Source organism: Tupaia chinensis, unplaced genomic scaffold, assembly GCF_000334495.1.
Source record: "Tupaia chinensis unplaced genomic scaffold, TupChi_1.0 Scaffold000187_1, whole genome shotgun sequence".
Lineage (NCBI taxonomy): Eukaryota > Metazoa > Chordata > Mammalia > Scandentia > Tupaiidae > Tupaia > Tupaia belangeri.
The window spans coordinates 5,195,580-5,210,572 of record NW_006159662.1 but is presented as its reverse complement, the minus strand read 5'-3'; the positions used below and the strand labels follow the sequence as shown (position 1 = coordinate 5,210,572).

Sequence of the window (14,993 nt, the reverse complement as noted above, 5' to 3'; positions counted from 1 at the left end):
TCACTTGTTACTCAACAGAACAGAGCACCTACTCTATGCGTGGGGCTGTACCCCTCAAACGGTTTGCACTCTACCAGAGAAGACCTCCAGTAAATACTAGCACTGTTGTGCAATAGCGGGTGTGTTTAGCCATAGTGGTAGCCTGGAGAGAAACGTGATCATCTTTGCCCTGGTGGGCAGTCTTCCTTGTTGCAAGTAGTCAAAATGCTTGATTTTGTTAGATTACATATTCCTTTGCAACAACAGAACATTTACCATTCTGCACCTGCTCAGAGTTAGGAAGCAATTTGAAAGCAAAATCAGTTTCATAACTCAAACGTAGCTCGACTACATTACCGTGGGAAATAAAGTCCGGCACTCCCCCAACCAACTGCGAATAACTGAGCCCTAGTTAACACTTCCTCGAGGTTTCACAAGGGCAAGAAGGGAGGCGAGTACCGGACGGCTGCGGAACGAACTTTGCGGGCGGTAGGGACTTTTTAGGAAACGGACCCGGAAACGGAAGTGTGCTTCACAATCCAGGGTCCCCCATACCCGACTGTTGTGGGCACTGCGGGGTCATACGCGCTTGGGCTGCCCCTATCCAGCCCTAGCTTTTGGGTCTTTGGTGACCGCGCGCTCCGGACCTTTTTGCTATGACGACGAATCCGACAGGCTGACTTTGGCAGTTGGTATTTGCAGCCCAGAGTCTGGAGCGATGGTGGCTTGGACCTTCGGCAGCCTCAGCAGGGCCGCTGCCCGATGCTCCCGGGTGCTAGGTTCCGGGGTCCGGGCGGCTCCGCGCGCCCCACTGCCCTTCCAGCCCGAGTTCCCCGGCTGCGGCTCCACTCCCGACAGGACGCTGCACCTCACCGTGACGGTCCCCGCCGGCCACAACAAGTGGTCCAAAGTCCGGCATATCAAGGGTCCCAAGGACATGGAAAGGAGTCGTATCTTTACCAAACTGTGTCTGAACATCCGCCTGGCGGTTAAAGGTGAGACCCTGACGGTCATCCGCCGCGGCCGCCGCTGATTTCTCTGAGCCCAAGGTCTCGCTTGCCTCCCGGAGGGACGCTTCCCAATGCATGACCCTTCGTGTTCCCTTCCAGTTCTCCCACCGTTTCCCACCTCATATAAAATGTTGAAACCCCTACCTACGTTGGATGTCCCTGTTTACCTTTCCAGACACTAGATCTGCCTGCTCATGAGGGAGTGACTCTAAGAAGATAAGAGAGTAAAAATGACTCTATCCTAGACAGTAGCTGAGTACTTAATAGAAACATATCCTAAGACTCAAATTAGATGTGTCAGTCTCCTGAAGAGAGAAACCATTGCCTCTGTAGGTATCTCTAGTAGCATTTAGGTTGTGGCAGGGGCATTGAGTAAAGCTTTTTATTTTTATTTTTCCTTCTTACCAGAGGGTGCTTGCTCTCACAGGAGAGAGACAGAGAGAGGGAGAAAGTTAGAAAGCAGCCCCCATGGGTGAGGCAAGAGAGAGAGAAAGAGGGAAAGCTAGAAAAATAGAAAGCAATCCCTCTCCCTTCATGGGTCATGGCACAATTCCTTTTCCATTTCTCCCTCTTCAGAATTCTGGGTGCACACATGCACGTATACCAGTGTAGTTTTCCAACTGCTGGTCTGAGGCTTGGACAGTATAGTGGGCCATGTGTGATCCAGCCGCTTTAACTACCACACCAATAGCTAACCCCCAGTAAAGCTGTTACTTGCAGGGCCTAGTTTGCTACATCAGGGTGTTCTGAGGCACATTCGAAAGGTGGCATTGCAACCATGCCTTTTCTCACTTGTGTAGCCACCCTAAAAAGGCTTTTTTCTATTTAGTGTCAGACACCTGTAGAAGTAGAGAAAAAGTCCTGTGAAAAACATGGGTGGCCCGTAAACTGGAAGTCACACGCCCACCATGGTTCAAGTCCCCAACTTGTGTGGGTGCCCAGGATCCTAGGTGGCTGGAGGAGGGAGATAGCTGTGTGACAAAACCTTCTCTGTGTGGTGAGGGCTGAGGGGAATGTTTCTGTCTTGCTTGCACATGTGCACATGCATGCATGATGTCATGAATAAAACAAAACATAAATAAAATGTAGACTCTAGTTAGGAAGAATTGGTTTCTACCATTGAGCAATTTAGAACTGTTGAACAAGTGGCTTAATTTGGCTGAGTTTCAGTTTCCTTTTCTGGAAAGCAGGGATAATGTTCTTCTTGAGGTAGTTTAGGGCACATAGTAGGCATTCAATTCATGTTAATTTACCCCTGCAACTCATGCCTGATATTTCTCTTTGCTTTCTTTTCTTCTAAATTCTTGATATTAAGTTCAACCACAGTATAGAGTGCCATGTATTAGTAATACAAAACCAATGAGATACAACTCTTACTCTCAGAGACAGTGAGCATGATTCAGTGTCAATATGAGGATCTCAATAATTGTGCACAAAGCAGTAGAGTAAGAGCAGGAGATACTGCCATTTACGTGCCTTACCTCTTCCCGTGGTGTAAAGTGGACTCCACTGAAGCCTAACAGAATGATGAAGACAGTGAATTAGAAACGTCTTTTGCAAGATAGTTATCCATAGCCTGTTAAACTCAGGGTAACATGTTCTAAACTAACAGCTGAGTGATGACTTGCCACTCAGGGAGAAGGAGTTGGAAATCTCTTTTGTCTTCCATGTTGTAACGTCTTTCCTCACTCTTTTCTCTACCTCAGAGGGAGGCCCCAACCCTGAGCTCAACAGCAACCTGGCCAGCATCCTAGAGGTGTGTCGCAGCAAGCACATGCCCAAGTCAACGATTGAGGCAGCACTGAAAGTGGAGGTGTGTCCTCAGCTTGACATCCTTGTTACTGATCGCAGCCTGCACAGAGCCCATGTCTGGAAGGCCATCAAACACTCCAGAAACCATCAGAGAGAATGGTAGCAGTGTGGTGAACCTGAGGCCTTTGGGGGCTTTCTGCCCTTGGCCATTATTTATAGGAGCAGAATTGGGAATAGACTGAACGGGCAGTGCAACCCATAAAACACACAACCTGAGACGGGTCAGCCAAGTTGTGAGGAGACAGGGCAGGAGAAGGGGCACATTATGGAGAAAGCCCTCCGGCAGGTTGAGGGAAGGTTTGTTTTTCTCTTTCAAATGTGTCTGCCCTAAAGAAGTAAAGCCAGTAGTAATGGACAGGGAGAAGGTGGGGGTGAGAGTGATGGTGGGAGGGGCAGGGATGATGAGTTCTAGTGAGGGGACACATTTTCGTCTGGGACAAGTAGAAAGGGTCTGAGAAAGTAATTGTCTTTATAAAAGAAAAAAAAAAAAAAACTTTGAAATAGGGGGGGGGCGCTTGCCAAAGGAAAAAGACCCCCATGGGTGAGGCAAGAGAGAGAGAAAGAGGGAAAGCTAGAAAAATAGAAAGCAATCCCTCTCCCTTCATGGGTCATGGCACAATTCCTTTTCCATTTCTCCCTCTTCAGAATTCTGGGTGCACACATGCACGTATACCAGTGTAGTTTTCCAACTGCTGGTCTGAGGCTTGGACAGTATAGTGGGCCATGTGTGATCCAGCCGCTTTAACTACCACACCAATAGCTAACCCCCAGTAAAGCTGTTACTTGCAGGGCCTAGTTTGCTACATCAGGGTGTTCTGAGGCACATTCGAAAGGTGGCATTGCAACCATGCCTTTTCTCACTTGTGTAGCCACCCTAAAAAGGCTTTTTTCTATTTAGTGTCAGACACCTGTAGAAGTAGAGAAAAAGTCCTGTGAAAAACATGGGTGGCCCGTAAACTGGAAGTCACACGCCCACCATGGTTCAAGTCCCCAACTTGTGTGGGTGCCCAGGATCCTAGGTGGCTGGAGGAGGGAGATAGCTGTGTGACAAAACCTTCTCTGTGTGGTGAGGGCTGAGGGGAATGTTTCTGTCTTGCTTGCACATGTGCACATGCATGCATGATGTCATGAATAAAACAAAACATAAATAAAATGTAGACTCTAGTTAGGAAGAATTGGTTTCTACCATTGAGCAATTTAGAACTGTTGAACAAGTGGCTTAATTTGGCTGAGTTTCAGTTTCCTTTTCTGGAAAGCAGGGATAATGTTCTTCTTGAGGTAGTTTAGGGCACATAGTAGGCATTCAATTCATGTTAATTTACCCCTGCAACTCATGCCTGATATTTCTCTTTGCTTTCTTTTCTTCTAAATTCTTGATATTAAGTTCAACCACAGTATAGAGTGCCATGTATTAGCAATACAAAACCAATGAGATACAACTCTTACTCTCAGAGACAGTGAGCATGATTCAGTGTCAATATGAGGATCTCAATAATTGTGCACAAAGCAGTAGAGTAAGAGCAGGAGATACTGCCATTTACGTGCCTTACCTCTTCCCGTGGTGTAAAGTGGACTCCACTGAAGCCTAACAGAATGATGAAGACAGTGAATTAGAAACGTCTTTTGCAAGATAGTTATCCATAGCCTGTTAAACTCAGGGTAACATGTTCTAAACTAACAGCTGAGTGATGACTTGCCACTCAGGGAGAAGGAGTTGGAAATCTCTTTTGTCTTCCATGTTGTAACGTCTTTCCTCACTCTTTTCTCTACCTCAGAGGGAGGCCCCAACCCTGAGCTCAACAGCAACCTGGCCAGCATCCTAGAGGTGTGTCGCAGCAAGCACATGCCCAAGTCAACGATTGAGGCAGCACTGAAAGTGGAGGTGTGTCCTCAGCTTGACATTCTTGTTACTGATCGCAGCCTGCACAGAGCCTATGTCTGGAAGGCCATCAAACACTCCAGAAACCATCAGAGAGAATGGTAGCAGTGTGGTGAACCTGAGGCCTTTGGGGGCTTTCTGCCCTTGGCCATTATTTATAGGAGCAGAATTGGGAATAGACTGAACGGGCAGTGCAACCCATACAACACACAACCTGAGACGGGTCAGCCAAGTTGTGAGGAGACAGGGCAGGAGAAGGGGCACATTATGGAGAAAGCCCTCCGGCAGGGTGAGGGAAGGTTTGGCCCTAAAGAAGTAAAGCCAGTAGTAATGGACAGGGAGAAGGTGGGGGTGAGAGTGATGGTGGGAGGGGCAGGGATGATGAGTTCTAGTGAGGGGACACATTTTCGTCTGGGACAAGTAGAAAGGGTCTGAGAAAGTAATTGTCTTTATAAAAAAAAAAAAAAAAAAAACTTTGACATAGGGCGTGTGCGCTTGCCAAAGAGAAACAGAGACAGAGAGAGGGAAAGTGAGAAATCACTTCCTGGGGCGGGTAGCCACACTGCAGTTCCTTCTCCTCTATTCTCCTCAAGATTTGGGGCATGCCCACACATGCACCTGGCATGATTTTCAAGCCACGGAGTCCAGGACTCGAACCGTGGTTGGCCATGTGGGAATCCAGAGTCTTAAGCACTGCATCAAATGTTGGCCCTTCATCTTTTTTTTTTTTTTTTAAGTTTAGTTTTTTCATTTCTTTCTTTCATGAGAATGTGAGAGAAGGAGAGGTACCCTCAATGGGATTTTGCCATACCATGATCCTTCCCCCACCCTTCCAGCCAGCCAGGACTGGGGGTATGTTCATGTTAGCCAGGAATCTGAACCTGGATTTCCCTTGTGGCTTCAGTATTATGCAGCAGTGCCTTTACTGCCTGCACCACTGAGGCCGTGCCGTCAGCGATAATCACCTTAATAGCTAGTAGTTGTTGCGTGCTCACGCCAGGCCAAGTACTTTGATGAGAACTCTGTATGCATTAGCTTAGTGAATCCTCAGAACAATCATAAATGGAAACTGAGGCACAGAAAGGTTAAGTGACTTGACTGAGGTCACCAGAGTACAACAGACTAGAAACCAGACAGGTTCCAGAGCCTGTGCTCTAACCGTCATGGTGTAGGCCATGGTGCAGATAAGGCGGTGGAGACAGCACTTGCCCTCACTCATTGGCCCTTTATTTCCTCTATGAGAGAGGAAGTGGGACATCATCAGTTGAGAGTTTCTGGCGGGAAACTTGAGAAAGTAGTGCAGATTGGATGCCTGGACAGGGGATGGGTAGAGGCATAGGAAGATCAGAGGAAATTGGTCACCAGAGTTTTGGATTGTTTGTTTGAATGTTGACACCATGCCATTTTCAGAAAAGGCCCAGATGTGTGATTTCTCTGCAGCAGTAATTGATAGCCTAGGGGTAGGAGCCTTGAGACTTCACAGGTGTGCTTCCTACAGAATGGGGAACGGGGGATGAGTCTGGGTGGGAATGGCTGGGGGATAGATGTGGGACTCAACTGGGAAGGGGAAGAAGCAAAGCCGGGCAATGGCTGAATGGTTGTTCAGGAACCAAGGAGGCAGACTGCCTTCTATGTACTCACCTGAAAAGTGGTCTCAAGGCCCTCAGCTTAGAGAATGGGGACAAAATTAAGGACTTGAGAGCCCAGGCACCAGCCTAGGGAGCCTATCCCATGTGTTGACTTTGGTGCCTGTGGTTCTGGGCTGCTGTGCGGGAGGGAATTGGGAAACAGAAAAATGTGCTCGTGTCGTTTGTTTATTGCAGAAATCCAAGGGCACTTATTTGCTGTATGAGGGTCGAGGCCCAGGTGGCTCTTCTCTGCTCATTGAGGCATTATCTAACAGTGGCCCCAAGTGCCTGTCGGACATTAGACATATCCTGAACAAGAATGGGTAGGTGTGTGGGGTGGGGGTGGAGGTGGAATGGGATGGAGCTTTTGGGTGCCAGTTCTGTGCAAGGCAAGTACTGTGGATTCCTGGAAGCATACTTTCACCTTAGAAAATCCAGTGAGATCATTGGGTTTTCACTTATCATGTTCTGCACTAAGCAGGACTCATTCATAAGGTGTTAAAGGAAATCTTTGTCCCATTACCCTATCTGTAGTCATATAAGAATTAATTAAAATGTTTCACTAGGACTAGTTTTTTTTTTTTTTTTTTTTTTTTTTTTCCACTAGGACTAGTTTTTTTTTTTTTTTTATGTTTACTATTGGGCACTTTCACTTGCCAGAGAAATGAAAGAGAGAGAGAGACAGAGTGAGATAGCACCCTCTCTCCCCAGGGAAATGACCATTCTCAGGATCTTGGTACACACATCCAGCATTCAAGCCACTGAGTCTGGGACTTGAACTATGCCACTGGCCACGTGTGATCCAGCTGCCTACACACCACACCATGGGCTGGCCCCAGGACTGGAGCCATAATGGCACAATGAACAGTCTTTGCATCTCCAATTCTAATCAGGGCACAAAATAGAGGGTGGGGGCGGCCATTCCCTTGCCTAGTAGCTGCATTTACCCGTTTAGGAAGAGAACTGCTCCAGATCTGTATGTAGCCCATAGGCTGGGTGGGAGAGTGTCTGGATCCTGGGCTTTATGGAGGGTGATGGAGGCTAAGAGCCTGCCAGCATTTACTTATTCCAGCCCACTTCCCTCCCTGTCAGGGGGATGATGGCTGAAGGAGCTCGACACTCCTTTGACAAAAAGGGGGTTGTTGTAGTTGGAGTAGAGGACAGAGAGAAGAAAACTGTGAACCTTGAGCGTGCCCTGGAGCTAGCATTTGAAGCAGGAGCTGAGGATGTCAAGGAAACCGAAGATGAAGAAGAAAAGAACATTTTTAAAGTGAGTATGAGCCTTTGTGTTTGGTGGGCTTCCAAGAGGGCCCCTAATAGATGCATTCAGTCATGCCTCTCAGTTTCTTCCTTCCTGCACCCAGGTGACAAGTCACAGATGGCACAGACATTTATTAAGTGAACGCTGCATAGGGCCTACTGTGCACGGACTAATCAGATCATTACAGACGGTCTCTGCTAGTGATGAGCTTACACCCAGTGACCCATTGCAGTCGTTCCATTCAGGACAGTACATAGTTACCCAGCTTTGTCTTACTACCTCCTGGCTCCTCACCTCCCTGCTTTCCTTTCTCCCTAGTTTATTTGTGATGCCTCTTCATTGCATCAGGTGAGGAAGAAGCTGGACTCCCTGGGCTTGTGCTCTGTGTCCTGCACGCTCGAGTTCATCCCCAACTCAACAGTGCGGCTGACTGACCCTGACCTGGAGCAGGCTGCCCAGCTTATCCAGGCTCTCAGCAACCACGAGGATGTGATCCATGTCTATGACAACATTGAGTGACTAAGATGGACGTGCCTCTGGCCTCCTGCCTCCAGTGGCAGCCCATAATGGAGCACAGGCTTCTGTAGCCTTCTCTGAAACCGAAGAAGGTGGGGACCTAGCAGGTTAGGAAGCCTGAGGGAATCCCACTGTTCCCAGGGCTGCCTTTTCCAGCTGTGCTGATGTCCCAGGGTCTTCCCTGGACGAGTTTTCTGTTACCCTCCTGGAGGAAGGGTGGGACCAGCCAGCTGGTTTGACTCTGATCTCAGGTAGTTGGTCTTATGGGGATTTTAAGTGCCTCGGGTCCTGTGTACTGGAAACTGCTCTCGAACAATAACAGCAATTGATCTTGGTTCTTGCATTACTGTTGTGTGGCTCTTGAGTTTTCTTGAATCTGTGTCCAACTGTTGGGACCCTCTGGACTTCCAAGTCTATAGGCTTAGTTCTGCTACTCCAGTCTCAGGTCTGTTGGGTTCTTTTTTTTTTTTTTTTTTAAGAATTGTTTATTTTAATTTTATTTATTATCAATTTGACCAGAGAGAAATAGAAAGAGAGAGAGAGCGCACAAGTCATGAGGTCTAGGACTTAAACTGTGGTCAGCCATCTAGGAGTCCAACACCTTAACCACCACACCACCTGCCAGCCCCCCGGTCTCTTTGTTTTTTTGACTGGCCACAGAGATGTAGCTGTATAGGCACTCTGTTCTGATACAGGTCTGATGACCTGAGCCTGCTATTCTTTCAGGCAACCTCTGTTTCTTGAACACTCACAGTGTACCAGAAAGCAGACTTCCCTAGAGCCCTTCTGGTGCTCCTCGTTAGATCCTGCTGTAATATGTCAGACCTCAGAGGGAAGTCAGGTCTGCTCTCTCTCAGCACTGCCCCGGGCCATGTGAGCTGCTATGCTGCATCTTCATTCTCTTTGTATGGTCTCTGCCCTGCTTCATCAGAGAGCCCAAGGCTCTAGGCTAGGAGGAAATCAGGCGCCATTGATAAAGGACTCCCTGGGTCTTGCTTTGCCCGGGCTCCTGTGTGTTCTGAGGTTGGTCAGAGTGTGCCTGTTCACAGATGGGGCTGCTGTCCAGAAAGCCTACCCTAAGCTGGTTTCAAAAGCTGCTTAGTCCCCAGAATGTCTTACCCCCGCTCCATTTCATTGCTGATGCCAAGTGTTGGGGCACCAGGACCTGGAGAGGAAACAAGAACAGGAGGAAGAGTGAAGGACTGGGTGAAGCCTGGCCAAGTGGGAACAGGGCCCTTGTTACCTTTGCTTCTGGGTTGAGAGTGGCCAGGAGTGCCAACCACCTGTGCCTGAGCTTGTCCCGCACATCAGGCCTGTAGCTCTTTGGCCCGGGCTCCTGTGTGTTCTGAGGTTGGTCAGAGTGTGCCTGTTCAGATGGGGCTGCTGTCCAGAAAGCCTACCCTAAGCTGGTTTCAAAAGCTGCTTAGTCCCCAGAATGTCTTACCCCCGCTCCATTTCATTGCTGATGCCAAGTGTTGGGGCACCAGGACCTGGAGAGGAAACAAGAACAGGAGGAAGAGTGAAGGACTGGGTGAAGCCTGGCCAAGTGGGAACAGGGCCCTTGTTACCTTTGCTTCTGGGTTGAGAGTGGCCAGGAGTGCCAACCACCTGTGCCTGAGCTTGTCCCGCACATCAGGCCTGTAGCTCTTTGATTCTAGTTATCATACATCTACTTAAAATTGTTTAAACCAGTACTGAGCTCAGAGTAGTTTTTCTGAAGGAGCCTTACGTAAATTAGGGTGGAAAAGAACTAAACCAAACTGACTACAAATGCTCATTTCAACTTCAAGGAAGAACGGGTTACTAATTCCCAGCGACTTCAGCAGCTAGAGAGCAAGAGCTAAGGAGGTAAGGGGAGGAAAACCAGGGAGAGAACGCACCATCATGCCACAGCGCGTGCTCTTTTACCTCACTTCCTAATCACAGTATCACCTGGGATTCTCTAGTTTTTATAGAAGATCATTTGTTGAAGAGGCCAAAGGTCAGGGTTCACGGCCATTAAAACAGGGCAACATAAAGTTGATATGCTGCTTCATAATTCATAGGATACTTTTATGTGTCATTTATTTGATTTGCCCAACAACTCTATAAAAATAGGCCCAGGGAGAGCTTCTGAGTTGGTGAACATGCATTGGTGCTAGGATGGTGGCATTCCCTGCCCCTCCCCTCACACTTACCCCTTCATTTGTCCATTCCTGAGCTGTGTACCCTTTATAATAAACCAGTAAACATAAGTAAAATTTTTTTTTTTTTTAAGAAAAACGAGGCGAAGTATTTTATGCACAGATGATTTCATACCAAGCAGGTGAGAATTGGTCTAATACTGCATCTTTTTTTTTTTTTTTTGGAGAGATTTTTAACTGTAGGGCGCGTGCGCTCACCAGACAGACAGAGAGAGACATAGAGACAGAAAGCGAGAAATCACCCCCCAGGGGGGATGGTCACGCCGCAATCCCTTCTCCTCCATTCTCCTCTCGGGATCTTGGGCACGCATGCACACGCACCCGGCGTGAGTTTTAAGCCACCGGGTCTGGGACATGAACCGCGGTCGACTACGTGAGAGTCCAGCGACATAGCCATTACGCTAACTGCTGGTTCCCTAATACTGCATCTTATGTGGAAAGACCTTGATTTATAAAATAGACTGTTTTTGAAATGTTAAATGTAAGTTAATTTTGAAGAATCTGGTCATTTCTAATCTGAGAAATCTGTACTAAGGGAAGTAGGAAGAGTACTGACCTGTACTCTTGAAGGACATTTGACTGGCCATATGAGTAGGCCCCCACCAATCTAGTAGGACTTATTAATAAAAAGACTGTCGTGTAACCCATTTCCTTATGTCAAGGGATGCTTGGAGTGCCCTGTGGTGGCGGTTCCTGTGAAGATGGCTCTGCACTGACCCCTGGTGGCGCAGTGCGGTCCTTCTGCAGTCAACATAGAAAAGGCAGGCATGAATGTCTTGCTTAAACCTGTTGTGCTGTTTCTAGATCTGGTAAAGAGACCCTGAACTACATGGGTTAAATGTTTAAATAACTTTAATGGAATTGTTAAGTAAAGATGGTCTCATCCTGTGATAAGGTATAATGCTGCCACCAGACATTATTTTTCAAAGAATATTTATGTCAAAGAAAATATTTGTAATATAATGTTAAAGAGAAAAATGATGCAAAACTATAGGTATAGTATGATGTATATATATATATATATATACACTTTTTAAGACTAGAAGGAAATGTACCAAAATATCAAAACCAGCTTTCTTGGGGTGGTGATGTTATTACTGAGTTTTAAGAATTATTTTATTTGACTTTATTTATTTATTTTAATTTGACCAGAGAGGGACAGAGTGAGAGAGAGAGAGAAAGAAAGTGAGAAAGCAAGCCTTCAAGTCTGGGATTCGAACCACAGTCAGCCATGTGGTAGCGCAGCACCCTTAACCACTGCACCATCTGCTGGCCCCTGAGTTTTTATTTTCTATAATCATATATTACTTTTATCAGGGAAAATACTTCAAAGACAAAAGGGAAACTATGCATATTATTGTTCACCTGGGAAGACAGCATCTGAGAAGCCAGAGTCAGGCACACCTTAAAGTCTGAGGAGTCGGGTATAGGCTTGCTTTGTCCTACCTTTGGCTATTGTATTTGCAATACTAGATCATGCAAGGCCTTGAAGCTGGGCTTGGGCTTACTTCCAAGTGTCCTTTTGGCTGGATGGAAGTGTCCGCTATAGGCTCTGTCCACAGTCTTGACTCTTACAGGAAGCACTCATGTGCATAGCCACCTTCCCTGTCAGAGGCTCTGGCTGAATCAAAGAGGAACAGTGAAGGGTCTGTCCGCAACCACCTGTGGAAATTCAACTTCATGGCTGAGTTACTTTTTTTTTTCTCTGAAACTTACAGCAGTCAATAAAGCTTCAAATTCTAAGAGCCCCTAACTCGCAGACTTTTATTTTAATTCCTTATAGACTCCTCTAGAGACATTGTATGAAGGAAAAATGAGTCAATAGGTCTGGCAAAAGACAATGCTGTGGTAGATGCCACACTAGCCTTAGCTGAAATCACTTTTTTCCCCTTTCCCCTTTCCCCTTTCCTTCCTTCCTTCCTTCCTTCCTTCCTTCCTTCCTTTCTTTCTTTCTTTCTTTCTTTCTTTCTTTCTTTCTTTCTTTCTTTCTTTTTTTTTAATTTTCTGTTGGGTATATGTGCTTACCAAAGAGAGAGATGAAAAGTACCCTCTAGGGGTATGGTCATGTGCAATCCTTTTTCCTCCATTCTTTTAGGATTTTGGCACACATGCACACATACACACCTAGTATATTATTTAAGCCATTGGTTGCAAGACTCAAACTTTGCAATTGTCAATGTGGGATCCAGCTGCCTTAACCACCATGCTACTGCTGGGCACCTGAAATCACTTTCTGTCTTTATTCCATTCCCATCCAACAAACTGAATAGTAGATTTACTTTTTTCTTCTTTTTATCTTTTGTCTGTGCCTAAAAAGTCAGACCTGATCTAGCTCCATGGTTTAGTGGCTAAGGTAGTCAGATCCCACATAGCTAACTGTGCAGTTTGGATCCTGGCCCTGATGGCTTGAAAAACATGCTAGGCACATGTGTACATGTGCTCCACATCCTGATAGGATGAAGCAATGGAGAAGGGATTGCAGCATGACCATTCTCCCTCATTGAGGAATGCCTTCTTCCTTTCTCTTTCTGTCTTGGTCTCTCTCTGGAAAGTACACAGGCCCTCTGGCAAAATAAAAATAAATAAATAAAATAAGGATTTTGACCACTGAAGACCCTCTGCCCAGACTTCACCCTTCTGTTCTCAAGTCTAGCCAGGAGCCAGGTTAAGCCAATCGGCAGCCATCTATATTTGAATTCTGAGCAGTCTTATTTAGGGATTCCGACCACCAAAGACCCTCTGTCCAGACTTCACCTTCCTGCTCTCAGCTCTAGCCAGGAGCCAGCACAGAGATGGAACATTTCTATGATCACAGAGTGTTCTCCAAACAAGGAGGGACTGGCTATTGATGAATCTCAGCGTAATTTCATCCTACTCTTCAGGCAACAGCATCAACAGAAGCCCAATGCAGGTGGTGATGGTAGCAGCCAGGCGGACGACATCGAATATTACCTCTTGGTTCGGGAGAGCCACAGCTGAGAGAGAAAAGTCGGTCACCGTCTGACCGTTTCTAAGCATCTTTGAAAACAAGAGACCAAAGTCATTGTCCTGCCAGAGATTTCCAAAGGTCTTTTTTATTCCTTCAAGCTGGCGTTTCCTTTTCCCATATTGCTATCTATGTTTGCTTTGTATTCCTTACCTGTAAATCATTTTTATCCTTCGAAGCTCAGATCAAATTCCATATTCAACTTGATTATCTCTCCAGTTTTTCTTTTTTTTTTCTTTCTCTATTTTTAATTTCTTTCCTTTTTGTGTGAAATGATGTGCCTTAATCAAGAGAGAAAGAATGAAAGAGAACAGAAGACACACATCCTCAACACAGGGTCCCATACTGCAATCCCCCGGCCTTCCCAGATAGCCTAGCTCATGGACACACGTGCCTGCATGTACAGGTCGGCCAGGGAACTGAACCCACAATCTCCCACACAGACCCAGCATCACTTGAGCAGGTTGCTACTGCACCGAGTCAGTACAGCCAGTTTTCTTTCCTAATACTTTTCCTCTGCATCCATTTACCCTTCTGTTTTATTGGACCACGAGATTTTTTCAAATAAATCAAAGTCATTTGTGTCTAAAAATAAGTAAATAAAATAAAATGTCCCTTACAGAGGGGCCAGTAGGTGGTGTGGAGGTTAAGGTGCTCTATCTCATATGGCTGGCTGTGCAGTTTGAGTCCAGACTCAGTAGCTGAAAATCATGCTGGGCGCATGTGTGTGCCCAAAGTCCCAAGAGGAGTCTGGAGAAAAAGGGAATGCAGTGTGACCATCCCCCTGAAAGGTTACTTCTAACATTCCCTCTCTGTCTTTGCCTTTCTCTTTCTCATGAATACACACACCCTATAGCAAGAAACAAACAGAAAGTGTATACACACACACACAAGAACAACAACAAAAAAACCCTGATCTGTCTCTTATTTTTGAGAGATTTTTGCTATAGTATATGTGTCCTTGCTAGAGACACAGAGACGGAAAGTGATAAATCACACCCTTCCAAGGGGTATGGCCTCACTGCAATCCCTTCTCTATTCTCTTGGGATATTAGGCACACACATGCACACATACCCAGCATGAATTTGAAGCTGCTGGGTTTGGGACTCCAACCACAGTTGATAACATGGGAATCCATTGCCTTAACCACTATGCCACCTGCTGGCCCCTCTAATCTGCCTCTTAAGATGCAACTGCCATTGGGACCAGCAGTTAGCATAGTGGCTATGTCGTTGGACTCCCATGTAGTCGACCGCAGTTCGAGACCCGAACCCGGTGGCTTAAACTCACGCCGGGCACGTGTGCGTGCATGCCCAGGATCCCGAGAGGAGAATGGAGGAGAAGGAATTGTGGCGTGACCATCCCCCCCTGGGGGATGGTTTCTCGCTCTCTATCTCTCTGTCTGTCTCTGTCTGGCTGGCGAGCGCACACGCCCTATAGCAAAAACCTCTCCAAAAAAAGGATTATAAAAAAAAAGAGAGAGAGATGCAACTGCCATTAACAGTCTACTCTTGGGACCAGTAGATGGCAAATGGTTACGTTGCCAGACTCCCATGTAGTTGACCATGATTCAAGTCCTGGATCTGACGGCTTAAAACCCACACTGGGCACGTATGTGTGCATGCCCAAGATCCCGAGAGGAGAATAGAGGAGAAGGTATTGCAGCGTGGCCATCCCCCCCGGGGGGGGTGATTTCTTGCTTTCTGTCTTAAAAATCTCTCTCTTAAAACAAAACACA

The 14,993-nt window shown here is 46.6% G+C and overlaps 1 protein-coding gene across 2 annotated transcripts; it reads left to right on the top strand.

Moving 5' to 3' along the window:
• The first annotated feature begins 524 nt into the window (after nt 1-524).
• TACO1 (translational activator of cytochrome c oxidase I) lies at nt 525-8,431 on the top strand. 2 transcript variants are annotated; one of them, XM_006146810.3, is made up of 5 exons: nt 525-974; nt 2,696-2,802; nt 6,504-6,631; nt 7,401-7,578; nt 7,918-8,431. In XM_006146810.3, exons 1-5 carry the CDS (start codon nt 698-700, stop codon nt 8,086-8,088), a joined length of 861 nt encoding a protein of 286 aa, XP_006146872.1. In that variant the 5' UTR covers nt 525-697; the 3' UTR covers nt 8,089-8,431. The 2 variants fall into 2 exon arrangements, with proteins under 2 accessions (XP_006146872.1, XP_006146871.1); XM_006146809.3 differs by having other exon boundaries at nt 7,888-8,431.
• Nucleotides 8,432-14,993: the final 6,562 nt, after the last annotated feature.

Coding starts and splice junctions, on each gene's coding strand:
- TACO1 (XM_006146809.3), top strand. CDS start 698: ATGGTGGCTTGGACCTTCGGCAGCCTCAGCAGGGCCGCTGCCCGATGC. Junction 6,632..7,400: donor CATATCCTGAACAAGAATGG/GTAGGTGTGTGG, acceptor CCTCCCTGTCAG/GGGGATGATGGCTGAAGGAG. Junction 7,579..7,887: donor AAGAAAAGAACATTTTTAAA/GTGAGTATGAGC, acceptor CTTTCTCCCTAG/TTTATTTGTGATGCCTCTTC.